Source organism: Halichoeres trimaculatus, unplaced genomic scaffold, assembly GCF_033239565.1.
Source record: "Halichoeres trimaculatus isolate MK-OKI-2021-1 unplaced genomic scaffold, fHalTri1.1 fHalTri1_scaffold_13, whole genome shotgun sequence".
In the NCBI taxonomy this organism is placed as follows: Eukaryota; Metazoa; Chordata; class Actinopteri; order Labriformes; family Labridae; genus Halichoeres; species Halichoeres trimaculatus.
In genome coordinates, this window is record NW_027437191.1 from 32,996,676 (window position 1) to 33,024,495 (window position 27,820).

The 27,820-nt window shown below is 37.1% G+C and overlaps 2 protein-coding genes across 3 annotated transcripts in view; one reads left to right on the forward strand and one right to left on the reverse strand.

Moving 5' to 3' along the window:
• Window positions 1-5,433: 5,433 nt before the first annotated feature.
• Window positions 5,434-19,101, forward strand: alkal2a (ALK and LTK ligand 2a). The gene is made up of 6 exons (XM_074685596.1): window positions 5,434-5,747; window positions 6,124-6,475; window positions 6,855-6,908; window positions 6,998-7,078; window positions 7,165-7,239; window positions 18,421-19,101. The coding sequence occupies exons 2-5, from the start codon at window positions 6,193-6,195 to the stop codon at window positions 7,227-7,229; spliced, it is 483 nt and encodes a 160-aa protein (XP_074541697.1). The 5' UTR covers window positions 5,434-5,747; window positions 6,124-6,192; the 3' UTR covers window positions 7,230-7,239; window positions 18,421-19,101.
• A 6,450-nt stretch (window positions 19,102-25,551) lies between these two features.
• The window catches only part of acp1 (acid phosphatase 1), a 32,637-nt gene continuing 30,368 nt past the window's right edge, over window positions 25,552-27,820 (reverse strand). For both annotated transcript variants that reach the window (XM_074685276.1, XM_074685275.1), the window contains exon 6: window positions 25,552-25,868. In XM_074685276.1, the coding sequence (XP_074541377.1) occupies window positions 25,791-25,868 (78 nt within the window). In that variant the 3' untranslated portion in view covers window positions 25,552-25,790. The remainder of the gene's footprint in view (window positions 25,869-27,820) is intronic.

Genomic DNA, 27,820 nt, shown 5'->3' on the forward strand with positions numbered 1-27,820 from the left:
CAGCTGAGCCAGAACTTTCCTGCAGATGGTAATTCTGCTCATTTTTTCTGAAACTTAAATTCTTTCAGAGTATCCACATTATTTGTTCCCATTTAAGCCCATTCTTATTTTCCCAATCAGAATTTGTTGCTTGCAGCTCGATTTTTTTTATCTGTGCGTGAATAAGTAACAGCAACCAGCTGTGAAAGTTTAGCAACAATCAAGTAATGTTTTCACTATTTTCATGGCAGAAGATGGTTCCTCCGCCGCAGCCAGCATCTGAGGAGGCCTCCAGTTTCAACAAACGTACGAAGGGAAAGCATTTGAGGAAGAGAAACTTCAAACTTGGACAACAATTTCAGGAAGAAAGAGGCACGTTCGTGGAGAGTCGACCGCTTCCTTCTTTTCAAGATTAATTTGAACTTTCCCTCGCTGAAAATATCAAAGAGCTCGGGAGGGAAAGGAGAACGTGAAAATGAGTGTGTTGGAACCTGTGACCGCTTGTGAGGTTCACCGCAAGTGGTTTATTAAGAAATCATATGAACATTACTCACCGACTTACACTCATTGGACAGCTCACTTCACATGTGACTGAATGACCCCTGGTCAAAAAATACTGGGGTTACATAAGGTAACGCGTCAGTCCAGAGGATGATTTTAAAAATGCAGTGTTGATTTTTTGCTTTTGTTGTAACTCTGGCTTTTCTCACAGGCACCGAAACACACCGAATTTAAGAAGCTTCTCCTGAGGATATCTGCTTTAATGGTTCTCCAAGCTTCGTTACGCAGTGAAAACTGGTATTACTTCCTTCTGTTGCCTGGTTTTTGAAAAATTTGAATGTGTTGTTCTGTTTAGCCAACACTGTTTTTTTACTAACTTCAGTTTTTATGTCAGTTTGTCAAAAGATTACTAAAGTTGTTGTGATAACTCACAGTTATAAGTTGGCATCATCTCAACTACAAAATATGTTTCAACTTAAAAAATCTTTGTCAACAATAATTTTTTTTTTTTTTTGTGATTGTGTTTTGAAACCGTGAGTGAGGAGGAAACACAGTGTATATAAGACCCTGCTGTACATTGATGTGTTACACTGTACAGGGCCGGTTTGTGCTCCACTGCACAGACAGCCAGTCTGTGCTCCACTGAAAAGACTGGCTGTCTGTGTTGCTTTTTTTTTTTTTTTGAAAAAAATTTACAACACTGTATATGTGATGTCTTAGTTTTTATTATTAATACATTTGATAAAATTTTTGAAATTAAAAAAAAGCAAAGAATTCAAAAATCAAAAATTTGTTAAAAAAAAAAATAAAAAAATTACGATAAAATTTTAAATTTAATACATTTGCTTATATTTAAAAATATATATATTTAAAAATTCTGCAAACATTACAGAATTTTGAAAAATGTCAAAAATGTCTTTGCTCCACTGCACAGACCTGCCATCTGCGTTGAAGCTTTTTTATATTTATAACATTGTACATGTGATGTCTTGGTTTTCCATATTAATAAATTTGAAAAAAAACAGTTTGATACATGAAAAAATTGCAAAGAATTAAAAAATGATTATGTTCAGACAATTTGCAAAAATTTGTAAAATTTCCAGGAAAATCTAAATTTCATTAATTTGCTTATATCAAAAAATTCTGAAGTTTGAAAACTCTGCAAACATTACAAAATTTTAGAAATGTCAAAAAATGTCTGTGCTCCACTGCACAGACTTGATGTGTGTGTTGAAGTTTTTTTTTTTTATACTTAAATAATTACTTTTATTTATAGTATTGTAAATGTGATGTTTTAGTTTCTAATTTGAGTAATTAAAAAAAAAAAAAACTCTGAAGTTAAAAAAAATTGCAAACAATTCAAAAATGTTGATATTCAGAAAATTTGCAAAAAAATGTATAAGAAATCCCCCCAAAAAATCAATTTAATGAATTAAAAAAAAACTTGCTTTTATTTAAAAATACTGATTTTTTATTTTTATTTTTATTTTTATTTTTTATTTTTTTGCAAATTTTGCAAAAATTACATAACTCTTGTAATGTTGAAAATGCCTGTGCTTCACTGCACAGACTAGCTGTCTGTGCTTATCTGCATGGACCAGCTATCTATGCTTTACATGGCATAGGCCCCTGTACTTAATGATTTTTATAGTGCATTGAGTAGTTTTGCTAATAAACAAGATGTGTGGATGGGTTAGGGTTAGGACAAGACAAGACAGCAGGTCGTTGCCGTTGACTATAAACAGCTGGTCTGTGCTCTCTGTGCAACATCTCGATGTACAGCAGGCTCTTATGTCCACTGTGTTCCCTCCTCACTCACGGTTTCAAAACACCATGAACAACAAATATTACTTTGCTGCAAAAAGTTGATGAATTAAGTTCAACCAACATCTTATGTAGTTATCTTCATGAGAATTTGTTTCTGTTTAAATAAGAAGTCTGTCTACTCGCAGATGTTTATCAGAGGATCATTTCTACAGACGGCTGAAAACATCTGATCTGGATACTCTGCTCGGCAGTTGCGGCCCCTTGACCCACTCTGTGGTGTGAATGGAGTACATTGGTTTACAGTGCGTTGTGATGATTCTGTCATTTTTCCATCCATATGAGATCTTCTCAGACCACAAACCCAGACGAGTATCTGACTAACTTTTACAGTTATTATCAACAAGAGGCATGAAACTGCACAAACAGATGGAGTCTTTGAATCGTCAGTGACTGCAGATTGGTGCCCCCTGCTGAAACTACTGGTTCTTATTACAGAGCACATGTTGACAGAGGTTGGATTAAGTCAAGACTATCATCCTCATGTGCTTTGTTCAAATGGAAAACCAAAAGTTGACATCTAAGGTGGTTATAATATTATGGTTTATTTTGAAATTTAAGGGTTTTATATGGATATTGTGTATGAAGATAAGATGTCAGAGGTCGAGCTTTGCACCATGATGTTCTTTCCTCCTGTTGCTCACTTCATTTAAACCTCAGTCATCAGGAAGCTGAGTACCATCTCACTAATCCTGCCCCTAAAACAGGAATCTACTTAGTCTTCTTGGTTTAAACTAGTGCCTTGGTGTTCACACATCAGTCTGAAGAATTAATCTGTATTCACATGCAAACAGTGGCAGGTTTACAGCCTGTCGAAATGAGTGTTTATCAGAAAGTATTTGATAATAAGTTCTTTGTTTTCAAGGAAGAGATAGGGTCTATTTTCAACAGGGTGAACACTGCAAAAAACTGAAATATTATCGAATGTTTTTGTCTTATTTTCAGTAGAAAATGTCTTTTTGGACTAAATATGAGCCACATTCACCTGACCAGTCCAGAAAAAAATCTTGTTTTAAAGTAATTCAAAGACAAAGTGAGGTCTGAGTTGCTTAAAATAAGTTAAAAAAATGCCAATAAAACAAGAGAAAAGTGACTAGTATTGGTAAATTATTCTTGTTCAGGAGTGTCCAACCTTTACCTTCAAAGGAGCCATTTTGCCTCATCTCACCTGGATTAAAGTCATTCAGGAAACAAAACAAAATCTACTTAAACTCAAAAATAAAGACAAAATAGTGTATGAAGTTCTTTACACAGTTAAAATCTGGGGAACAAATATCTACATAGGAGGGTTTTTTTTGTTTTTTTTTTAATGTACATGCGATGTCTTGGTATTGATTTTTTGAAAATTTTCGAAAATTTTTTAATGTGATTCATTTACAAAAATTGAAAAATATAATTCATTTTTTTCAAAGTATTTTTAAAAAATCATATAACTAGAAAATTTGCAAAAGTTTGTAAAAAATTTCCCAAAAAAATGAAATCTAAAAAGTTTGTTTAATTATGTACAAAGAAATCATTAAAAAATCACAAAAAATTTGCAAAAAAACTTTCAAAAATTTTGAAAGTTAAAAAAAAAAAAATTAAATTATAAAAAGTAAAAAATGTGCAAAAAACTTTCAAAAATTTTGAAAGTTAAAAATTAAAAAAAAAAAAAATTATAAAAAGTAAAAAATGTGCAAAAAACAATATCTTGAATAAAAAAATATATCTAAAAATATTTTATATTATTATATATTTTAAATTAAAATAATAACAATTATGATACTTACATTTGATAAAATATGGATTAAATGTTTTTATCATTATTTTATTTTTTTTAGTTTTTTAATGTCTAGCCACTTATAAATCATGTTTATTAATCCAGCACATTGTCAGTTAAATGAATTTATCCACACAGAATTAAAATCTGTATTTTCTTCCAGATTAGTCTTTTTGTAGATTTAGTTCAACTAAATGTTAACACAGGATTTTATTTAGTGTCAGTGTCTTTAATCATCAGTACCCTCTGGAAGAAAAATAACAATTCTTTATTTCAATAATATTTTTTAAAGCGACAAGGAGCCACTGCAAAGGAGTCGAAGCCATATGAGGCTCCAGAGATTTTTCTGGACTGGTCAGGTAAATGTGGCTCATATTAAGTATAAATAGTTTTTTTTGTTTTTCGGATGAGTTCAAAGAAGATTGTTGGAAAACAAAAAAAAAAAACACCTGTCTGATTTCCCTTTGACACCTGTCAGCGTGTAGAGTGAAAAACCCCTGAAGTGAAAACTCAGCATCTGCTGCTCAAAGTGGTTTGGAGCTGCGCTCTGGCAGCGAGCTGTCCTTTCAGCACCAAACTTTACGCACAGTGACACGAGCGACTGAAACGATCTCACTAAAAAAAAGTTATCCATGCATAAAATGATCCAACGACGAGGAGGAGAAATGTTCAGAGTGGTTTTGGATTGTTTTCTTTAAAAAATGCGTAAAGTCGTTTGTCTCATCCTGATGTTGTGTCTCAGTTTTACAACATGATGATTTTTTCCCTCTGTGTGTTTTCACAGTAAACTTCTCAAGCCTCACTGGTCAGTCAGATTTGAGGAGGGGGAGCATAGGAACCAATTGCACACCCTGACTTTAAGAAAGCTGCACCAACCTCAGAAGGCTGGAAAAACTAATCTCCAGCGACGAGGAACCTCCTGTTACCTCAGCTCCGCTCTGAAAGCTCGTTTTTTAAACCAGAAACTGAGATGAATTAACTCTGAAAACCGTGCCTGATTAATTTTTCAAGTTTCTTTAAATGTTGCGATCGTGTTTCGCTCCCGGGATGGATGTTAAATGCGCAATGGCTCCAAATGAAGTTAAGAGAACAAGGATACGAGAGTGCTTCCACCAGGATGCCGGTATCTGAGCTCCACTCCGGGCTGATTTGGAATTTCAGAGGAAGTGTTCGTGGGAAAAACGTTTCCTGTAACTGTGTATCGCACAGAGAAATGGAGTAACGGAGAGGAGGGAGGGGGCGCAGAAACTTCGCGCAGCGCTCAAGTGATGGTCACTCAACTCCACCGGACTTTCCGCCTCGGGGGTGCCAATAATGTGTCCTATTGTTATCCCAGACACGGTGGAGTAACCCACGAGGGACAGGTGACTGCGTCTGCCAGACTGAATAAAAGGTGAGCTCCACTTCAAAGCGACTTGTACGAGACTGAGGAGGACGCACACGGCATCGCGGAGCTGGTGGTCCGGGCTGTGTCGACTTTCGGCGGCTGCTCGGAGGATGACTGCAGCTGCTCGGCTGCCTTTCTGCTTTTCTTTTAACATCAAGAACGGAGCTCAGGGAGGCACATCTCTGACCGGACAGGGACGGAAGTAAAGTTACGCGCGGTTTTTATTTTCTGCTTCTGGATCCTGAACCAGGATTTTAACATATTGGACAAAATTGGACAAAATCTACAAACCTGCAGGTAGATTTCACCACATTCCCTTCTTTTTCTGATAAAAACTGCTTCTTTTGATGGTTTTATGTTTTAGTCTTTACACTTTCCCACTCATGTAATGTTAAATCCATTGATCCGCGCTGGGTAATTGGAAAAAGCAAAGCCCCTGTGCCTCCTCACAGGACTTGCTGCCTGTAAACCTAAAGCCTGATTAGCTGTATGATTTATGCACAAACAACATCCGGGATTAGGTTGAACATTTCTGAAAGAATGTATCGTTAATCTGTCTGAACTAAATTAAGGATAATCTGGAGTGCAGAGCGAGGTTAGAAACAGTTTAGGACTCAAACTGAGGTGTGTTTTTGATTTTGTAAGCTGTTTCAACATCTCTTTTCCTCCGCAGGTGTGATCCAACTTTTACGCACAGCGCCGGTCGAGGAGGATCCGCTTTTTTACGCACACCGCGGGAGCTATGAGCGGCCCGCGCAGGCACTTCAGCGTGGGACTGGTGCTTCTGATGTGCTCGCTGACCGGACACTGCAGCGAGAGCGCGCCCTCAGCGGCGCCGCCGGTGATGACGGCAGCCGGCAGGGACACGGGGAGGCGGATAGCGGAGATCGTGAAGCACGTGGAGGAGGGCCGCGCGCGCGCCGGGAAAGCTGAGGCTGCGCTGAGCTCCCGGGTGGTCGTGTTGGGGGTGACGCCGAGGGAGTCACACAGCGCGAAAACAACGGATAAAGGAGACCAGGTGGTCGGTGAGTTGTCAGGGCGGGAACCTGTGCTTTAGGATGCTGTGCGCTCAGAATGCAAAGTCATCAGAGAGCATGGATGGAATTAAAGGGCCAGTCCGGTCAAAATTTGAAAACATATTTGCAGAAATTTGCTCAGAGGCTGAAATATTGGATTAAAAGTGTCTTTAAGTCGAGATAAAACGAAGAAAAGTCTTATGTCTGAGTCTATGATTGGTAGTTTTTTGGCGGACTAGCCCTTTAATCGACTCTATAGAGTCTTGTGTTACATCACCTGTGTTAAAAAGTGGATTCCCACTTTAAGACTTGATTATAAACATTAATGGGAGAGTTTGTATATATAATTTTTAGTTTCTGGCTCCTGACATTTTCCTCCTCCCCGCAGCCGTTTACCCCAGAGATCTCAGAAAAAAGGAGCGATTGCTGAAACATATAACAGGTAAGTCCTGGATCAGATTGTAGCATCACTTGATTGATGATGATGATGATGATGATGATGTCCTGACTCTCTCCTCTCCTCTCCTCCAGGTCCCCTCTACTTCAGCCCAAAGTGCAGGAAGCACGTGTACAGGCTCTACCACCACACCAGGGACTGCACCATACCTGCGTGTAAGCCGCCATGACACTATGAGGAATGCCTCTGCTCGTTAGTCACTCTCTCGTTAGTGACTCTCCCTTTAATCTCCTCTCCTCAGTCTTTAGAAGATGTGCACGGCTCCTCACGAGACTCGCTGGCAGCCCGCAGTGTACGGAGGGGTAGCACAAACAAGGTACGGACGGTCATCACTCTGACAGCTGGAGAGAAGATACACTGCAAAAAAATAAAATCTGATCAAGTGTTTTTGTCTTATTTTAAGTAGAAACATGTATTTTAGAGCCCCATTCAACCCGACCAGTTTGAAGCACATTTTTTTACTTGTTTCGTGTTATTCAGACCTCATTTTTGTCTTTAAATAACTTGAACCAAAACATTTTTCTGGACTGATCAGTTAAATGTGGCTCATATCGAGTATATCAAGAAAAATCCACTAAGAAAAAAAGATAGAAACACCTGATGAGTTTACATTTTTTGCAGTGACACCCCAAGACAACATTTTAAGAAACAAACTGTCACTGAATGTGGCTTTATTGGATCATGTCCTGTAAAAAATGCAGTTTCTACGCTGCAAAAACACTGAAATCCTATCAAGTGTTTTTGTTTTATTTGATGTAGTAAATGTCTATCAGACTTAAATGCGCCTCATTAGCCCTCACAACTTAACAAAAATGTCTTATTTCAAGTTTGAAGCAGATTTTTCACTTGTTACAGCAATTCAGACCTCATTTCTGTCTTTAAATAACTTGAAACCAAACATTTTTTTCTTGCCTGACCAGTTTTATGCGGCTAATATCAAATATAACAAGACAAATTTTACTTAAAATAAGACAAAAAGACTTGATAAGATTTCAGTTTTTTAAAGTGAGACACCACAATGCACGTTTATGAAGCAGTTTCACTGATTGTAGCTTTACCGAAGTCATGTCCTGTAAAAAATGCAGTTTCCACACTGCAAAAAACTGAAATCTGATCAAGTGTTTTTGTCTTATTTTAAGTAGAAATATGTATTTTAGAGCCCCATTCAACCCGACCAGTTAACAGAAAAGTCCCATTTCCAGTTTGAAGCAGATTTTTTTTTTTTACTTGTTTCGTGTTATTCAGACCTCATTTTTCTCTTTAAATAACTTGAAACAAAACATTTTTCTGGACTGGTCAGCTGAAAGAGGCTCGTATCAAGTATAACAAAAAAATTTCAAAATAAGACAAAAACACTTGATAGGACATTAGTTTTTTGCAGTGACACCTCAAGACAACATATTAAGAAACAGTGTCACTGAATAAGGCTTTACTTGGATCATGTCCGGTAAAAAATGCAATTCCCACACTGCAAAAACTGAAATCTAATCAAGTGTTTTTGTCTTATTCTAAGTAAATAATGTCTATTAGACTAAATATGCGCCGCATAAACCCTGACATATTTACAAAAAATGTCTTTTTTCAAGTTTCAAGCAGATTCTTTACTTTATTCAACCAATTCAGACCTCATTCTTGTCTTTAAATAACTTGAAACAAAACATTTTTTTCTTGCCTGACCAGTTTTATGCGGCTAATATCAAATATAACTAGACAAATTATACTTAAAATAAGACAAAAACACTTGATAAGATTTCAGTTTTTTAAAGTGAGACACCACAATGCACGTTTATGAAGCAGTTTCACTGATTGTAGCTTTACCGAAGTCATGTCCTGTAAAAAATGCAGTTTCTACACTGCAAAAAAAATGAAATTTGATCAAGTGTTTTTGTCTTATTCTAGATTTAAAATGTATTTTTAGACTCAATATGAGCCACATTCCCCTGATCAGTTTAAAAAATGTCTGATTTCAAGTTTCAAGCAGATTCTTTACTTGTTTCAGCAATTCAGACCTCATTTTGTCTTGAAATAGCTTAAAACAAAACATTTCTTTCTTGCCTGACCAGTTTTATGCAGCTAATATCAAATATAACAAGACAAATTTTACTTAGAATAAGACAAAAACACTTGATAAGATTTCAGTTTTTTAAAGTGTAGAAACTGCATTTTTTACAGGACATTTTTAAGTGAAGCCACATTCAGTGAAACTGTTACGTAAAATGTCACCCTGAGGTGTCTCACTGAAAAAAAACTGAAATCTTTTGGTGTGTTTTTTTCTCATTTTCAGTAGAAAATGTCTTTTCAGACTTAATCTGAGCCACATTCACCTGATCAGTCTAAAAAATGTCTAATTTCAAGTTATTTAAAGACAAAATGAGGTCTGAATTGTTGTAACAAGTAAAAAAAAATCTGCCAATAGAACAAGAGAAAAGTTACTTTGTTAAAATGTGTAAAGATAAGACAACACTTGATAAGACCTCAGTTGTTTTTGCAGTGTGACACCTCAAGACATCATTTGAAAAAACAGATTCAATGAATGTGACTTTAGTTGAAGCATGTCCTGTAAAAAAAAAAGCAGTTCCTACACTGCAAAAAAAATGAAAATCTTATAAAATGCGTTTGTCTTATTTTTAGTAAAAAAAAACAAAACAAAAAAAACATATTTTTTTACTTCATATGAGCCACATTCACCCTGACAAGTATACAAAAAATGTCTGATTTCAAGTTTGAAGCAGATTCTTTACTTGTTCCAAGCAATTCAGACCTCATTTTGTCTTTAAATAAGTTTAAACAAGACATTTTTCTGGACTGGTCAGGTGAATGTGTCACATATAAAGTGTAATAAGACATTTTTTGCTTAAAATAAGAAAAAAACACTTGATACGATTTCAGTTTTTTGCAGTGTAGAGACATAGGGACTAGGGATGCACGATATGTCTGTTTCAACATTGGTATTGGTTGATATTGGTAATTTTTTTAACATATCGGCACCGATGTGTAAAAAATGTCTGATATTTACTCATTGGCTGCCGGCATTTTCAGAGCAACTTGAACGATATTTCTAGACCAAAATAATCTTGTTTTCTATGACTGTGTAAACACTAAAACTACCTAAGAAGAGTGGACAGCGAAAATAAAGGAAGAAATTGAAAAATTCAGTTTGCATGATTTTCAGTACGTTCACAATTTCAACATCTCAAATTGTTTTTTTTTAATTATTAATATTGTTATTGCAAAATATCAGTTATCAGCCATAACAGCAATAATAATATTGGATATCCGTATTGGCCAAAATTGTTTTTGTATCGAAGTATCCCTAGTAGGGGCGGGAGATAGAGAGGCACATCTGTCTTTGAGCCAAATAACACAGTCTTAAATTTAATTTCTTATCAGCCACCGGATTAAAAAAAAAAGCTGATCTGCTTCAAAATGCTAAACATTGGCACCGATTATGAGCCCAGCCAATAATCGGTTCATCCCTGCTCTACAGTCTGTCAGACTTTTTCAGAAGACAGGAAGTGACATGGTTTTATTACATATTTTCATTACATTTTGGGTTGTTGTTACGTTCAAAAACAGCATTTTTACAGGACATAATTAAAGTGAAGCTACAATCTGTGACACTGTTTCTTAAAATGTTGGCCTGAGGTGTCTCACTGCAAAAAATTAAATCTAACAATAACAAACAGAGTGTTCACTGAAAAAAAAAATAATAATAATAATAAAATATATATATATATATATATATATATATATATATATATATATATATATATATATATATATATATATATATATATATATAAATTTATAAATAAACTTTGAAAAAATAGACAATAAAAATGGAAACAAAACAATTTTTTCAAAGAAAAGTTTGAGGTGGGCGTGGGACCTATGGGCCCACCCATTATGCCGCCCCTGCTTTAGATGAGTGGTTGTGCTGCAAAAAACTGAAATCTTACCAAATGTTTTTGTTTCATTTCAGTATAAAATGTCTTTTTAAGACTTAATGTGAGCCCTGTTAACCTAACCACTCCAGAAAATGTCTTATTTTAATTTTTTTAAGACAAAATGAGGTCTGAATTGCTGTAACAAGTAAAAAAAAATCTGCCAATGGCACAAGAAAACTTTGCAAAAAAACTGGCTCAATTCAAGTAACTTTTCTACAAGCAACTCAGACCTCATTTTGTCTTTAAATAACTTGAAATCAGACATTTTTTGTGGACTGATCAGGTGAATAAGGCTCATATTAAGTCTAAAAAGATTTTTTCTTACTGAAAATAAAACAAAAACACTATAAGATTTCATTTTTTGCAGTGTAGTCTGATCTAATGAGGTTAGCCAAGTGCTACAAGCTGAATTGTGATTTTTACTAATACCTGTTTTATTATCTCACTGATTTCTTGGAGCTTCTTTGAGGAACTTTTCTTGAGTTTTGATGTGCTAACTTAGGCGCCCCGAGGCAAACACTGATTTTCTTAGCTTATTTCATCCTTAACATCTTGAAGCCGTTTTTAAAGTTAATTTTTGAGGATTTTTTTCTGTATTAGCCAGAGAAGTCAGGGTGTTAAATTACCAGGATTATGCCCTGGATACATGGGGCGCCCTTGAGCTGCTGGACCCAGTCGATACCACTCGAACACAAAAGTTCCCTTTCATCTTCTTTCAGTCAAAACACTCAAATCTTCACTGTGTCAAATGTAAAACCCAAGGTCTGTTTTTGACCACGGGCGATTCATGATTCAGTCTGATTCATCAACAGAGCAGAAACTTACACAACAGGAAATAATCGATCTGGTTTGTTGTGGTCTGTTCGATTTTGAGGGTAATATAAAGTCATTAGTGTTAATTTCAAGCGTAACCAGTAAAAATTCCCTCATTGGCTTTGATGTTCAGCATTTATTTTATCACTGTATGCATCATAAATACACCAGGCCTTTCTTTACTTGTTTAAATGCTTGTTTGTCATGTTAATGCAAAATGTTTTTCCCCTGGAGTACGGCATTTCAGAGGGTCACATGGTTTTAAAAAAAAAAAAATACTGACAGGGGCGTAACCAAACAGATGACTTGGGGTGGCCATGCCCCTGCTGAAATCTGAATGGCCACCCAAGGTGTCACTACGCCCTGTTGCCTGGCCTATCCAGTGTCCTCTCCTCTCCGATTAAAGGCATAAAAAAGACCCAAAGAATACATTAAAAAAGCACCTCAAATGATATACGAGCAATATCAACAAACCCTCAAACATATATAAAAATATTTATATAAATCCATTCATGGCTCCTTAAAAAGTCCTTAAAACATAAAGTTTAGTAGATTTAGGTTTGTGCTGTCACTGTACCGTGCATTTTTTAAGTAAAAATAAAACAAAAACAGGGATATAAAAGCACAAAGATACCCAATTAAAGTAGGTAATTATGACATCAAATGATATAAAAACACTTAATTCGCCCCTGGAAACACATGGCTCACTACTTCTCCTAAAATAATCACCAATTTTTGCCAATTAAAATGCAAAATGTTCAGAATGTTCAGGAGAATTGTGTGATTATCACTCAAATTCCTAACCTCCTTACTTTTTTAGATATTCAACATTAAAAAACAAAAGTTAGCCCATAGAAATGAATGGAAAATGATCCGTCACCATGGAAACCAGGCAGTCCCTCCATCTTTGTCTTGCTTTTTTTCAATCAAATTCAACAAACAGAGGTTATAAATAGGGCTCAATAGGACCTCATTTTTGTCTTTAAACGACTGAAAAAAAGACATTTTCCTGGAACGATCAGATGAATGTGACTCAGATTGAGTATATTAAGACATTTTTTTACTTTAAATAAGACAACAGTTTTTGGTAAGCAGGGGTTGCATCATGGGGGGGCTCAACGGTCCCACGCCCACCTCAGACTTAAAAAAAAAAAATTAAAAAATCTTTCTTTCTTTCTTTTTTTATAGTTTAAAACGTGTGAAACTTAAGGCCCGTGGGCCAAATGTGGCCCGCCAAACTATTATATGTGGCCCGCGAGAGCTTAAAGGATCTTACAATAGAAAAGGGTGCATTGACCATAAACTATGTTTCCCGTACCTACCGATCGTGTTATCCTCCGAAGTGATGGCATTCCACCACTAGATCTCAGTGTTTTCCCATCAGTGCTATTTTCCTAACTAGTGGAATTGAGAAATAAAAAAATGTTCCCCTGATGTCCAGGAAGAGAAAAGTTGATGCAGATGAAGGCTGTTTCAAGAAAGATGGGAAGGCCAATATATGTTTGCGTTTAAGGAGAAAAAACAGTTTGTCTTTTGTGTTCTGAGGCTGTGGCAGTTGTCAAAGAGTTCAAACTACGTTGGCATTTTGACGCCAAACACGGAGCTAAGTACGCCAAAGTGAGCCTTCAAGGAAAACAACAAATAGACTAAGATTTAAAATACAAACTGCAGTCCCAACAGGATGTGTTCAAGAAAACCACAACCAGAAACAACGTGGCAGTGACAGCTAGCTGTATCACAGCTGAAGAAATTTCCCGCGCTGCAAAGTCTTTTTGAGACGGTGCATTTTTGGAGCAGTAGTTTCATTTATTTTAAACTACATTGAGCTAATTTTTATGCTTTTTAACATTTAAATCTGGCCCTTTGAGGACAACCATTATGCTGATGTGGCCCTCAGTGAAAATGAGTTTGACACCCCTGGTTTAAAAGAATATATATGATAAAATTTTGTCACTTAACGCTCAGTTTGTTGTTAGATGCCCTGTCTTTGTAAAATTAGCCAAATTTGCCATTTTTTAGCCTGTTGTTGAAAAAGTTATGACTCATTCAGCCTCATGTTTTACCAGTACAGGGGTCTGCGACCTTTACCTTCATAGGAGCCATTTTTCCTCAGCTCACCTGGATTACAGTCATTCAGGAGCCACAAAATCTACTTTATCTTCTCAGTCAAGACAAAAAAGTACATAAATTTGAAACATATTAGAAATCTAGTGAATAATTATCTAAACAAGAAGATTTTATGTTTAGATTGTATGTTCATAAAATTGTAAATGTTATGTCCCTTTTTTTTAAATTTCTATATATTTGCAAATATTAAAAAGGTAGTAAACTAAGTAATATCATAGTTCATAACTTTGCAAAAGGTAAGATATTTCAGTAAGAATGCTATTTTTTAAAAACATTAAATACAAAAGAAAAAGGAAAAAAATGGCTGAAATTTCAAAACTGTTCTAAAATTATATTTATTTGCAAAAAAAAAAAAAATTTTTAAAAACTGTCTCTTAACAAATTTGCTCTATTTTAAATTATTAAAAAATTTGGGGAAAAAATGCAGATATTGGAAAAAAAAAGTTAAATTTAAAAATTTGCAAAATCTTAAAAAAATTGGAATATTGATCTCTAAATTTGTAAAAAAAAAAAAAAAAAAAAAAAAAAAGTCTGCAAACAATGAATTAAAAAAAAAAATCGCAACAAGTTGGAAAAAAAAAACTAATGGGATAAATGATTAAATAATAAATTAAAATCTGTATTTCACTGATATTTTCTCAAATCTACAGGAAGCCACAGCAAAGGAGTCAGAGAGCTGCATGAGGCTCCAGAGCCGCAGGTTTCAGACCCCTGTACCAGTAGGACTGGAGAATTATTATGGGAAATTCTGTAAATTTACGTCTTTTATTCAACTGTAGTTAGTGTTGCTGCTTTTACAGACTATAATACATGGGAAGTTGAGGCGGCGCAGCCCATTGGTGGGTTAGAGCGCTACTCTTTCAGAGCCACTGCCGTCTGATTCACTAAAATTTGATCAATGACTAAAGGATCAAACATCAACAAATTCTGCTTTAAAACATACAGAGTAACAGTAATATATCCATATCTATATAGTTATAGTTATTAACTAACTTGTGGGGGCCCACCTACAATCGAAACCCTGTCTCCGTCCCTGATCTGAAGTGATGTAATAAAAACAAAGCACCCATCAGGATGAAACCCCCTGACCAGCTGGGCAGTTTAGAGGATTTTAAGTTTTGCGTAATGATGATAAAAGATCCTGAGAGGGGAAACCCAGACAGCACCTGACCCGCGCTGTGTGGAGTTCATGTTTTCATGGCCCTGTAATGAATATTAGCCGTGGTGATACGCATGCTGCGCAGATACACCCCGGGCCAAGCTGTGGCACAGCAAGAGCACCAAAACTGAGTCAAGTCGGGTTTCTTTATGCAATGCTGTCTTTTTTTGTTTCCTCTCTTCTTTTTGGGATGGAGCTGAAACGTGGTTTAACAGGGGCTGCCAATCAAAAACTGAAATCTTATCAAGTGTTTTTGTTTTATTTCAAGCAAAAAATGTCGTATTATACCTGCTATGAGCCACATTCACCTTATGGAACAAGTAAAAAATCTGCTAGGGGAAAAAGAGAAAACTTTCTTGTATTAAAACATTTTTCTAGTTTCAGGCAATTTTCTTTTGTTCAATTGGCAGATTTTTCTTTTACTTGTTTCAAGCAATTCAGACCTCATTTTGTCTTTAAACAACTTGAAACGAGACATTTTTCATGACTGATCAGCGGTGATGCGCTTCTTAGTAACACGATACTCTGATGACTTTTTTCTGTAGTGACTAGTCTGATGAAAGAGAAAACTGATTCTAATCATTTTTTTAGTTATATTTTAAAATTCAAAATGTATAAAATATGTTTTTAATTGTACAGTAAACACTTCAGAACTACCAATGTCTGCGTGTTCCTTTAAAACACAACACGCAGACTCATTTTTCATTTTAGTTGCACAATTTTGTCAAATCATGCCGCGGCAGGTGTTGTCAGCAGCCGCTGAATGTAACTAATAAAGTAACTTGAAATCTAACTCAATTACTTTTAAAATACAGTAATCTGAAAAGTAACTGAGTTACTTTTTAAAGGAGTAATCAGATTACTTTTTCATGGTAACTGTGGTAACACTGCTGGTCAAGTGAATATGGCTCATGCCAAGTATAATAAGACAAATATGACTTAAAGTAACATTCAGTGACGTTTTTTTTTAAATGTTGGCCTGAGGTGTCGCAATGCCAGAAAACCTGAAATCTTATCGAGTTTTTTTTGTCTTATTTTAATTAAAAATTATCTGATTATAGTTGAAATAAGCCACATTCGACTGACCAGCCCAGAAAAATGTCTCTTTTCAAGTAATTTAAAACCAAAAATGAGGTCTGAATTTCTTCTTTTAATTGAAAAAAGAAAAAAACTGCCAATGAAGCAAGAAAATTTGCACTTTTTTTTTTTGTTTTAAATAAGAAAAATGTCTTCATACAAGATACCCTTTACTTGTTCCATTAGCAGATTTTTTTACAAGCAACTCAGACCTCATTTTGTCTTTAAATAACTTCAAACAAAATATTTTTCTGGACTGGTCAGGTGAATAAGGCTCGGATTAGGTAAACTTTTTCAAATTTTACTTGTAATAAGACAAAAACACTTGATACGTTTTCAGTTATTTGAAGTGTGGAATCTGCGTGTTTTACAGGACATGATTCAAGAAAAGACAAATCCGATGACTTTTTTTTTTTTAATTGTTGTCTTTAGGTGTCACACTGCAAAAAAATTAAAACCTTATCAAGTGTTTTTGTTTTACTTTATGTAAAAATCATCTGGTTATTTTTTATATGAGGTACATTCAACTGATCAGTCCAAAAAAATGTCTTATTTAAGTTATTTAAGACAAAAATTAGGTCCCATTTTTTACTATTAATTGAAAATTTTAAAAAAAGGCAAATGGAACTAGAAAAAAATTCTCTTATATCTTTTTAACAAGTTAAATATCTTTATACAAGTAATTTTTCTCTTGTTTCATTGGCAGATGTTTTAAAAGCAATATAGACTTCATTTTTGTCTTTAAAACTTAAAACAAGACTTTTTTTCTGGACTGTTCAGGTGAATGTGGCTCATATTGAGAGTAATAAGACAGTTTTAACAAAAAATAAGACGGAACACTTGATGCGCTTTTTTTTTTCCTTGTAGAAACTGAATTTTTTTACAGGACATGATTCAAGAAAAGCCAAGTTCAGTGACTTTAAAAAAAAATGGTGTCCTAATATGTCACACTGCAAAAACCTAGCTCTTCTCAAGTGTTTTTGTTAGTGCTGCAGGCGATTAAAAAAATTAATCTAATTAATTACAGGATTTGTAATTAATTAATCTAATTAATCGCGTTTTAATCTCGTATCTGTTTAAGGTCCCAAAATAAAGAATTTGAATTCCAGGACATTAAAATTACATTAAAAGACATTTAAAAATAAGGTGGGAATATAAACAACACATTCTTAGGTACCCTGAGGCATAAGGAACAAATGAAAAAACGTGTTATGGTTCTATCTTTACAAAATCTACACAGTCCTGCACCTAAGATAAGCTGATTTGATTTTTAGGACGGTTTTTGCTTCTGTCATATTTTTGCTCGATGTGGACTGAATTTTCTCTGCAATATGAACTTCTATACTTCTATGAGGTCAGGAGATCCAGGGCTAAAGGCTAAAAACTGTGAGGAACTATGTACAAAACACTTAATTCAAGTCTTGGATCAAAGAAAAGTGAAGTATTCTCAGTTTAACATGCTCTGAACACACAAACTGTTGCTGATTGGTGCAGAGCAGCCCCAAGCTGAAACACGACACCAGGAAGATGGAAGCAAATTTTCAAAGAATTCTTTAGATTTAAATACAGGACAAATATCGATCATTCAGGGCTTGTTTGATGCAGTAAAAAGTGTAGAATTATCTGTTTTTTACAGAATTGAGCTAGAGCAAACGGTTGATTTTCTGTAGATTTTCAAAAAGGACGTGTGAATAAACCAGATGTGGACGACAGTCCCCTTAACAGCGCTCTCTCTTCCCCCCGGTTCAAAGCATGTTGCTAGGTGTGATACATTCAGGGACCGTTGGAAATTTGAAAATCTGACGAGAATACCACTTTTTTTATGTAGGACAAACGGTTTGTAAATGCAAGACATTTAAAAATAAGTGCGTCTTTGAACGCCTCGCGGGTTTGGGATCCAGATTAATCTGTGTTAATTTTTATGACGCATTAATTTGCGGTGTAATTAATTAATCTAATTAACGCGTTAAAATGACAGCCCTAGTTTTTGTCTATTTTTAAGTAAAGACGGTCTGATTAAACTTGATATGAGCCACTTTCAACTGATCAGTTCAGAAAAAATGTCCTTTTTTAAAGTTTTAGAGACTAAATGAGGTCTGAATTTATTCCATTAATTGAAAATAAAAAAAGCTGCCGATGGAACAAGAAAGAAATTCCTTAACTTTTCTCTCTTAACTGTAAAAATGTCTTTATACCAGAAACTCTTCTCTCATTTTTGGCAGATTGTTTTAGAAGGAATTCAGACCTCATTTTTTGTGTCATATCCAGTATAATAGGACAGTGTTACTTAAAAAAAAAGACAAAAACACTTAATAAGATTCCAGTGTTTTTTGCAGTGTACACTCAGCTTTAAATCCCTTTGCTCTCGTTGCAGGTGGAGGTGTAAAAAAGTTCTTCAGGAGGAGAAACTTGGGGAAATTGTGCCTTGGACAGTAAGAGGGAAGCTTTAAACGCGGAGCAGCCTCGGCTGATGTGGAGCACGGTTTGACCCTCAGCGAGGTCTGTTCTTCTGAGCCGTGGATTACTGCCACCCCCTGCCTGGCCGGGCCCCGGTGGTCGGCTTTCACCACATGGAAGAACCAGACCGAGCCAGAGATGGCGGCGGCGCCGAGTGGACAGCTAAGAGCTGAGAGACACACGGAGCTATTTTCCCTGCTGCCATCCAAAAACCCGCAGAAACACAGAAAAGGGATTGCATATTTTCATTTTGCTCCATTCTCTGAGAAAAGAGCAAAATCCAAATGTAGCTACTGTTTCTACCACGACAGGAAGGCCCTTCCCTTCTACTGCACTACCTGCTAGGCGACAAGCTAACGCCCACTTCTGCTCACACTGAAAAAAAAAAACTGCTCGGTTTGATGAGCGTTTCTCTGCGTCTGTGCGGAGACACGCTCAGATAGAGGTGGTGGTTGTAAGTCCTCGCCCTCCTGTGGATCTTTGTGTGGTTTGGAGCGATGATATTTATATGTTTGAGGAGTCACAGAGGTCCCACTGTACGTAAGAAACACCATGATCACATAAAAGTAAAGATATGTACATACTGTAAAGCAGAGTTCTCCAGCAGTCAGCTTTAAATTAAAGCCACTGACATTTATCAGACGTCTGTTAAATACATCTCTATATATAAATATAAGAAATGAAATATATTTAAATAAATTATAAGATTGATACAGACATGAATGGTCTTTTTGTCTCGTGGAGAAATCCCTCTGACATTCTGGTTGGAGCCGTGGAGTTTCCCTCAGCGAGCACATGATGGGACGAGGACTCGGAAACACTTCTTTAAGTGTCAGACGGAGGAAGTTCAGCAGGATTCACTTCGTGTCACGGAGGCCGAGGTAAAAATAAAAAAAAAAATACATTTTTTAGATCAGGAGCTGGATCATATGACGGAGAAATTACAAGAAATTCATCTTTAAAGGTCAGGTCATCAGAATTCTCATCGACTGAAGAGAGGTCGGTCGCTTCATCAAAAATGTTAAAACTCCTGTGTCACGTATGCACCACACTGCAAAAAATGAACTCAAGTGTTTTTTATCTTAATTTAAGAAAAACTTGTATAGTTATACCTGATATGAGCCACATTTGACTGACCAGTCCAGAAAAATGTTATAAGTCTTTTTTTTTCTTAAATAACTTGAATTAAGACATTTTTGTCTGGACTGCTCAGGTGAATGTGGCTCATATTAAGACTAAAAAATAAAAAAATTCTACTGAAAATTAGACAAAAACACTTTATAAGTTTTCAGTTTTTTGCATTGACAAAGCAAAAAACTGTTAGCAATCTGGAGATGTACACCCATTGTATGCGTCTACGTACCCTAATATGTCTCAAAGAGAGGAAACAGTGTTGATGCTAACAGAAAATTAAAGTTTATTTTTCCAAACAAAAACATTTCAACGATTTCGTTCCATTTGTAGCGGTACGGTTCACATCTTGTAGCGTTTTCACTGACTAATCCAGGGACGGACCCCCAAATAACCCACTTTTTGGGACCCTTTCATTAAAGTGCCAGATCTGATCCCAGAATGTCGTGCTTCAACACTGCAGTCTGCTAATTGGTGGAAAGAATGATCACTTATTGTATGTTACTTTGAAACAAAGAGGCACAAGCCAATCACAAAGAGGAGAAATTGATGGATATCTTCCATTGCTGCTCTTTGTTTACTGTGTCGCGTTTCATGGCTCATATTGAGAGTAAAAATAAGACAAAAACACTTGATACATTTTCATTTTTTGCAGTGTAGAACCTGCATTTTTTTTACAGGACATGATTTAAGTAAAGCCAAATTCAGTGACTTTTTTTTTTTAAATGTTGCCTTGAGGTGTCACACAGCAAATATCTTTTTAGACTTAATATGAGACACATTGACCTGACTTTTACAATAAAGTTACGTAGCACAGCAGTTTAAAGCGTGACCACAAGCTAACGTTGTACGTTTATATCATATGTCAGTAGCCGTCTGTATGTAGTGCTATCTGCAGCCTGGTGCCATGACGTATCGGTAGGCTAACGTGACAACAAGCTAACTGTCAGTTCGTACAGTAGTTTAGTAGCTGTTCATATGTAGCGCTATCGGCAGCCTGGTGCCATGATGTATCTGTAGGCTAAAGTGACAACAAGCTAACTGTCAGTTCGTACAGTAGTTGAGTAGCCGTCTATATGTAGCGCTATCGGTAGCCTGGTGCTATGGCGTATCCATAGGCTAAAGTGACAACAAGCTAACTGTCAGTTCGTACAATAGTTGAGTAGCCCTCTATATGTAGCGCTATCGGTAGTCTGGTGCTATGGCGTATCCGTAGGCTAAAGTGACAACAAGCTAACTGCCAGTTCGTACAATAGTTGAGTAGCCGTCCATATGTAGCGCTATCGGCAGCCTGGTGCTTTAAGACGTGTCTATAATGTGTAATGTCAGCGAGTCCAGGTTATGTCCTGCCAGTCATCTACCAATCAGAGCTAACGTAACCTCACTCTTCATTTTATTGATAGACTCTCAAGTTTGAAATTAGCATTAGCACAAACAGATTATCCTTGTTTCTCTATCTCTTTCCTGTTTCTCTTTCTCCTGCTCTTCTGTGCTTTCTTCCTGGGTTTGTTTTGACTGTTAAGCTCTAGTGTTCTCCAGTTTTACAAAAACCAATCCAAGAAGCCGCTTTCAGCTGAGAAAAACACAGATCTGTCTCCCCACTGCCAAATTTTGGCATCTGGCGTGGGGGGGGGGGGTGTCATGGGGACTTCTCTGAGCCATAAATCAGAACGGTCTTGGACCACCTGACAGGGAAAATGAGGAATAGCACTCAGAAATTGGCTGTTTTTTGGCGCTGATAATCTCATTTTAAACTGTGAATTATGATTAGGCGTACGTCAAGAAGGGAAACTTTTTTTAAGATGTCCTCACAGGGACTTTTACGTCTCTCTCTACAAACGACTGTTTCTCTAAGTTCTTTACTGGAACGCTCAACCCTAAGCTAACGCCAACACGGTCTCTTAGCAGCGTTTTCTGTCAATCACACCCTGTTAATAACGTCACTGAATCACGGCTCGGTTGCTAAGCATCCAGCGACTTGAAGAACAAATCAAGCTTTCTGTTGATTCTCCTCTCTCAAGGCGTACGAGCCTCCAGAGATGATTTGTCTCCGTACGACACCTGACCCTCACTCCTGCATGCGTAAGTGCTGCGTATTTGTGAGGAGTTTGTTCAGTAAAACAAACTGCTATGATTAAATAACAAGAAGTGGGTTTAATGTGGATTACCAGAGGAGAAATAACCCAGTAAAAGCTTTAGTCTGACATGCTTAGAGCTTTAACGCTGCTTAGACAGATTTGGTTACCTTCAGACAAAGCCAAGTTTCCAGCCTGGTTGAAGCTCTTAAAGCAACATAAGCCATTTTTCTTTTGTTTTTCTTTTACTTTTTGGCTCTGTCACTTTTTCTAATTCATCCTCTTGAGGAACTTTGAGACAAGTTGAGATTTCCATGTGCTCAGATTTGTTTTCCATCAGGGCTGCGGTTGGTGTCTGTAGCTCCGTCTCAAACCGGATTTCAAAGCAGATTAACATTTAGGCCGGCATTAACTTTGACCCCGGTGTCGACCTTTGATCTACAAACCTCAGAGATGACCAGTCATGCAGTGTGGTCGGCAGGAAACCTTCATTCATATCAGAGAGGCTCAGGGAAACATTTCTTCATATCCTATTTGTTCGCAAACTGTAAACCTGTCAAGAAGCAGCGTTTAGCTCCATTCATTCAGACCAGTTAGCGTTTTTTAAACACTAAATTTAACCTGTTATCAGCATCAAAATGTAAGGTTGTTCTGTGGTCAGTTTTTAGAAACGATACTTTACAACAGAGGCAAGTTTTGACCGTCACAGAGCAACCGGTGTTTTGGAGCTAATAGCGACCATGCTAACTGGGTATACGCCGGATTTCTCCTCCAAAAACATCCGTCCACTTGCTGATCTCTTCTGTCTCACTCAACCGGGGGAGCAGTTTACCATCCGTATAAGTGCTGATATTTAGTTTAAAAATGTGTTTTTTGGTGGTTAACGCCTCCACGTCAGTTGACAAACCATTATCAGGAAAATTAAGGCCCTTAAAAAGTTTTAAAAGTCTTAGTTGTAATTGTAATTTTATTGGTATTCAACTTTAACTCCAAAAGTATCCATTTGTTTCCAAAATGTTTTCAGGGTCTGAACCTTCAATATAGACGATATAAGGTATTCATAAATACAGTTACTGCTGTTGTTTGAAATGTGACAACAAACAAAAGTTGTAGTTTTGTGAGGCGCGGGCTATACGTAGCGCTAGCAGCCCAACATATCCGTACGCTAATGTGACAACTACCTCATTTTGTACAGTAGTGTAGTCGGCGTCTGTATGTAGTGCTGATGGAAAGCAAATAACACAATCTCAAGCACATGATGAAATAATTTCTTGTTTTTTCTGCAAGTTTGCCTGAAATATTAGCTGTTGTGGAAATGGGAATGTCAATTAAACTACCTTTAGTTTTATTTATTCCTTTAAGTTTTGTTCATTTTCAGTTTACCTAATTTACGTTACAATGCAAACTACAACTGTCAAAGATCGTTGCTAACAACAGCTCAAAGTCGGGATAAGGTCTCAAGACTTTTTAAGGTTTTTAAAAAAGTCTTAAAAAGGTTTTTAATTTAACCTCAGGATTTCAGCAGATACCCTGATTATAGTCCGCAGAGCTTCTGCACACCCCGTGTTGTTGATACCAACAACCCATTCCTGTAAAGTCGGTACCATATTTCGTTACCTAATCACATCCTTGTGACTGTGAGGAAGCGGAAGAGTAGGAGATTTTCCAGGCTGGACATAAACACAGCATTGCGAGTTTATATATTGAGGAATAAATGTGTTGAATTGAAAAAAAATTAGGTCTATTATTAAACAAATCAATAGTTATTACCACAGAAAAACACAAAAGTACAGAAAATTGGTACTGCTCAGTACCAGTACTGATTGCAAGGTACTGGGCATCTGTACCGTATCGTTTCAAATGTGAAAGGTACCCATCCCAACATGAATCCATATTATACTGAATTTAGAGATATTCAACATTTCTATGGTTGTGTTCAAACCAAAGACTGTATATAGAGTGGACAGCGTGGCTCCGCCATTTATCATTATACGGTTTTGAAGCCAAAATACCGCCGTCTCAGGCGCCACCATAGTAGCAGTTTGCAGCCAGAGTCTGCGCAGTAGAGACAATGAGGGATTCTGGGAGAATCTGAGTGGAGCTGGGTGACAATAATGATATATTTTGTTTTTTTTTCGAGAGTCTTTCACTTCCTGACTCTACCTCCCAACATATTTTAAAGTCTCCGAAAAAAATACACGAGAACGGCAGCAGTCAGTCATCGTTAAACGTTACATAAAACCTTGTTTTTAACCTCGTATAACTAATGAAAATGAAACTTTTCAGAAAAAAGAGGACTTGAATACAAGACAGCCAAATGATATCTTCAAATCACCACAACAATCAGACGTGAGAAACTTTTCTATGAGGTGTAATAATTTTGAAAGTTTGACCACAGCCCATCTGGAATGACTGGAAAGCTGGATTTTTAAACCTATACTGCAGCCAGCCACCAGGGGGAGCAGTTTTTGTGGAGACCTCACTTCGAGCCGAGCAAGTGGACGTCCATTTTTTTAACAGTCTATGGTCCAAACACACATCAACAGTGACGTAATTACTCTCGCCTCACTCACGGACGGCTGGGAATTACAGTTATAATTTTTCTCCAACACAGCGAAACGGTATTTCTTCCTGTGCTAACTAATATTATACTTAGCATATTGTCCACAAATGGCAAATATAATGGAAACAATTATTACATGTCATTTTTTTAACAATTAAAAAATATATTTGCGCGGTAACTTGTGCTGTGTTTGAGAATTCCAAGGTCCAGTGAATGCATCACCCACAATGAACTGTACAGCAGCTAACATCCGTGTTGTTTGTTTCTCTGCTTGAAGTTGTGACGCGTTCGTCTGAAGGTTAAATAGAGAGATAAGTGATATTCTCTAACAGTTTTAAATGTTGTTTCATGTTATCAGTGATTAGTAATCATGTAATCGGCCATTTCTTCTGTTTGAACCGCAATGCATGATGGTATATAGTGCTGATATAGTAAGCATCGCTAACACACTACTTTTCAAAATGCATTACAAAATGAATAGGGAGAGATTTCGAACACAGCCCATGTCAGACTACGCTCCTCTAGAAATGTCCCTCATCATTTATATCACAGTTTAGACAAAATCTAAAAGAATTATGGCGTAAAAATCACATGTAACACAGTTGACATATTTTATCCATGTTTTGGCCCTTATGCTAGGGACAGACCAAATACACTTGTTACCACAGCAACCATTTTACACTTTAGTTTACTAAAAGTTTGGGAAAACTTTGTTGACTGTTGAAAACTTTAGGTAGATATTTGTTTTTTGAGGTTTCAGTTAATTTTATTAGAAAAGTTTTGAACGTTTTAACCACAATATTTTCAATATTTTTGTCGCTTTAACTGCAAATGAATATCGGCTCCAAATATCGTTTATCTATAAAAAAAAAAAAACATATCTGTCCATCTCTACCTTGTGCTAACTGCAGACCTTGAACACGTCACCACCTGACCTCCATCAGCTCATATTTCTGCTCTTTTTCTTCACAGTTTGGTCTTTATAACATCTATAGTAAGAAGAGCAGAAACTGTTGGTGACACAGTTGATGAACAGTTAATGCGCCCCATGTACAGACAATCATTCTGATGAAATATTGATGAGGAGGAGCTGAAACATGACACACTTTCTTCAAGGTTCACACCAAAAAGGATGGGACCTCAGCTGATTTGGGTCATGTGACTTTGGAGAAAACCATTGCTGATATACAGGGTTTTATTGATTATTATGTTGAAATTGATAAAATTATTCAAATGAACCCCTAATTCGCCTGCGAACAATGAATGACAGAAAAAAGCGTTGTGTTGTGTTGTTTTATATATTTTATTAATCTCCTGAATTTTACAGTCTACATGTTTCCACACAGTATCTTCCTAAAAGTGCACAATGTGTGATCCTGACATGTACAACATTGAAACGAAGTGTCCTGGTTCTCTCAGCGACGTCCGTCAGACAGATAAACAGATAGAGGTTGTGTGTCAGAGCCGAAGCCTACGATTCGGTGATTTTTCATTGATGAGGATCCTCTACGGTTGTTGTTAGGAGTTGTTTTCCAGGAATGCTTTGCAGCATCGTACACACTGTTCGTACACCTTCTCAAAGTCTTCAGCACTCCCCTGAAAAACAAACGAAGGTCATAAATAAAGTTTCAGAGCAGTTCCTGCTTAAGTTTGGTGTAAAAACATTGGAAATGATAGTTTTGGGCTTTTCTTCCATCTGTTTTCTGTGTAACACGTAATTATGTTGTTACAAGAGGAAACTGTCAATGGTGCCAAGTGACACTGCCGGTAATGTCTCAGTTAAGGACGTTGTGAAGACTCGGTCACGCTGTGAGTTTGTCATTTTAAACGATCCCATCGGAGCAGAGAACTCGCGTCTCCATCCGTCCGCACATGTCGACGGGAACCGTCTGGCTCCTCACTGCTCACTTTGCTGGCATGCGATGTGGTTACTGGCAGGGGGGACCACGATCCAGCACTGTCATGTTTCCAAACCCTACTGAGTAGAAAAACTGCTCATTCACCCCTTCTCCTTTTTCTTTTTTTTTTTGGTTGTTGTTAAAAGAAGAAAACAAAGAAGACTCGTGATGTTCCCAGCTCGAAGGAGAGGGTCAAAGCCAAAAATCTGAGACGTTAATCTTAAAAACATCAACACATGTTTTCTTTGGGATGAAATGGAAGATCAAAAAGTTTTTTAATCTGAAAAAAAGTGTCTTTGCCCCCAGCTTCTTTTAGAAACTTGTTTAGAAACGCTTTCCTCTGCCATGACGACTCACAGGTGTCATCTAAAGAGCGGGTGGTCGTCACACATGGAAGGAAATGGGTGCACTTAACAACCACAACTCAATGCCCACAAGTTGTCTTTAGCATTGCTGTCAGTAATCCAGGGCTTCACTCACAGCCCCAGAAATGTGGGATCTTGTCATCCGTTAAACTCCACATCTGGTGTAATCATGTCTGAGAGCTGCGTCAACGGCGACATCGTAAACAATCGCGTCCCTCGATGGCGTTTCAACTCCAAGAACATGACAAGATTATGATGGCTCATTGTTTTGTATTAATCCATCTGCATTCTCTTGAGATGAAAAGCCCATTATTAAAAGCCATGTTTGGTTTCTTTATCCCGCTCTGAGCTGACATTAAAGGCCCTGTGAGGGCAATACGCAAAAGCTAAAGATCTCTTTCTGATGAGCGCCGTTCACTCACTGTCGGAAGGACGTGACTGTGCACTTGTTCAGAAAGCAAACGAAAGAAGATCAGATCTTCAGTTTAACGACACTTTCCCGTGTTCAAGACAACTTTTTACCGAATACAGGAATGAAGTGCTTCTTGTTTGAAATGTGACAACAAGCTAACTCCATCGACTCAGTTTGTAGCTGGTTCAATTTGGTTCGTCTCAGTATGGCACGCATTTCTGGGACGGATCCCAAAATTACGGACCCGTACCGTACCACTTTTTGGGACCCTTCTGTTGGAGTGCCAAACTAAACTGATACAACCCCAGGAGGTGGAGCTACAACACTGGAAGGAATCGCCACGTTGCAGCGCACAACAAAGCTTGATTGCGCTTTTAAAGAAAAGTCAGTTTCGAGGCAGCATGTAAGTCAGATGCCGATAGCCGCGTCATTTACATGATAGTGTGACCATTCTTTCCACCAATCAACGGTCTACCGTGTTGTAGCTCCACCTTCTGGGATTGGATTAAATTAGTCTGGCACCCCAAAAGAAGGGTCCCAAAAAGTGGGTTGGCTCGTCTTGGTTATTTGGGGATCTGTCCCGAGATTAGTGAGTGGAAACGCCACAAAATGCGCGCCATACCAAGTCGAACCGAGCCATCTGCTTGTTAAAAATGTGGCTTCACCGACCCGTTCCATACCACACCACTTTTTGGGACCCTTCTGTTGGGGTGCCCAACTAAACCAATCGACCCCAGGAGGTGGAGCTACAACACTGCAGCCCATGAAACGGTGGAAGGCATCGCCACATTGCAGGGCACAACAAAAGCTTGATTGCGCTTTGAAACAAAAGCCCCGATTTTAGGCAGCGTGTAAGCCTGTTGCCGACACCAT

Coding starts and splice junctions, on each gene's coding strand:
- alkal2a (XM_074685596.1), top strand. CDS start 6,193: ATGAGCGGCCCGCGCAGGCACTTCAGCGTGGGACTGGTGCTTCTGATG. Junction 6,476..6,854: donor TAAAGGAGACCAGGTGGTCG/GTGAGTTGTCAG, acceptor TCCTCCCCGCAG/CCGTTTACCCCAGAGATCTC. Junction 7,079..7,164: donor GGACTGCACCATACCTGCGT/GTAAGCCGCCAT, acceptor TCCTCTCCTCAG/TCTTTAGAAGATGTGCACGG.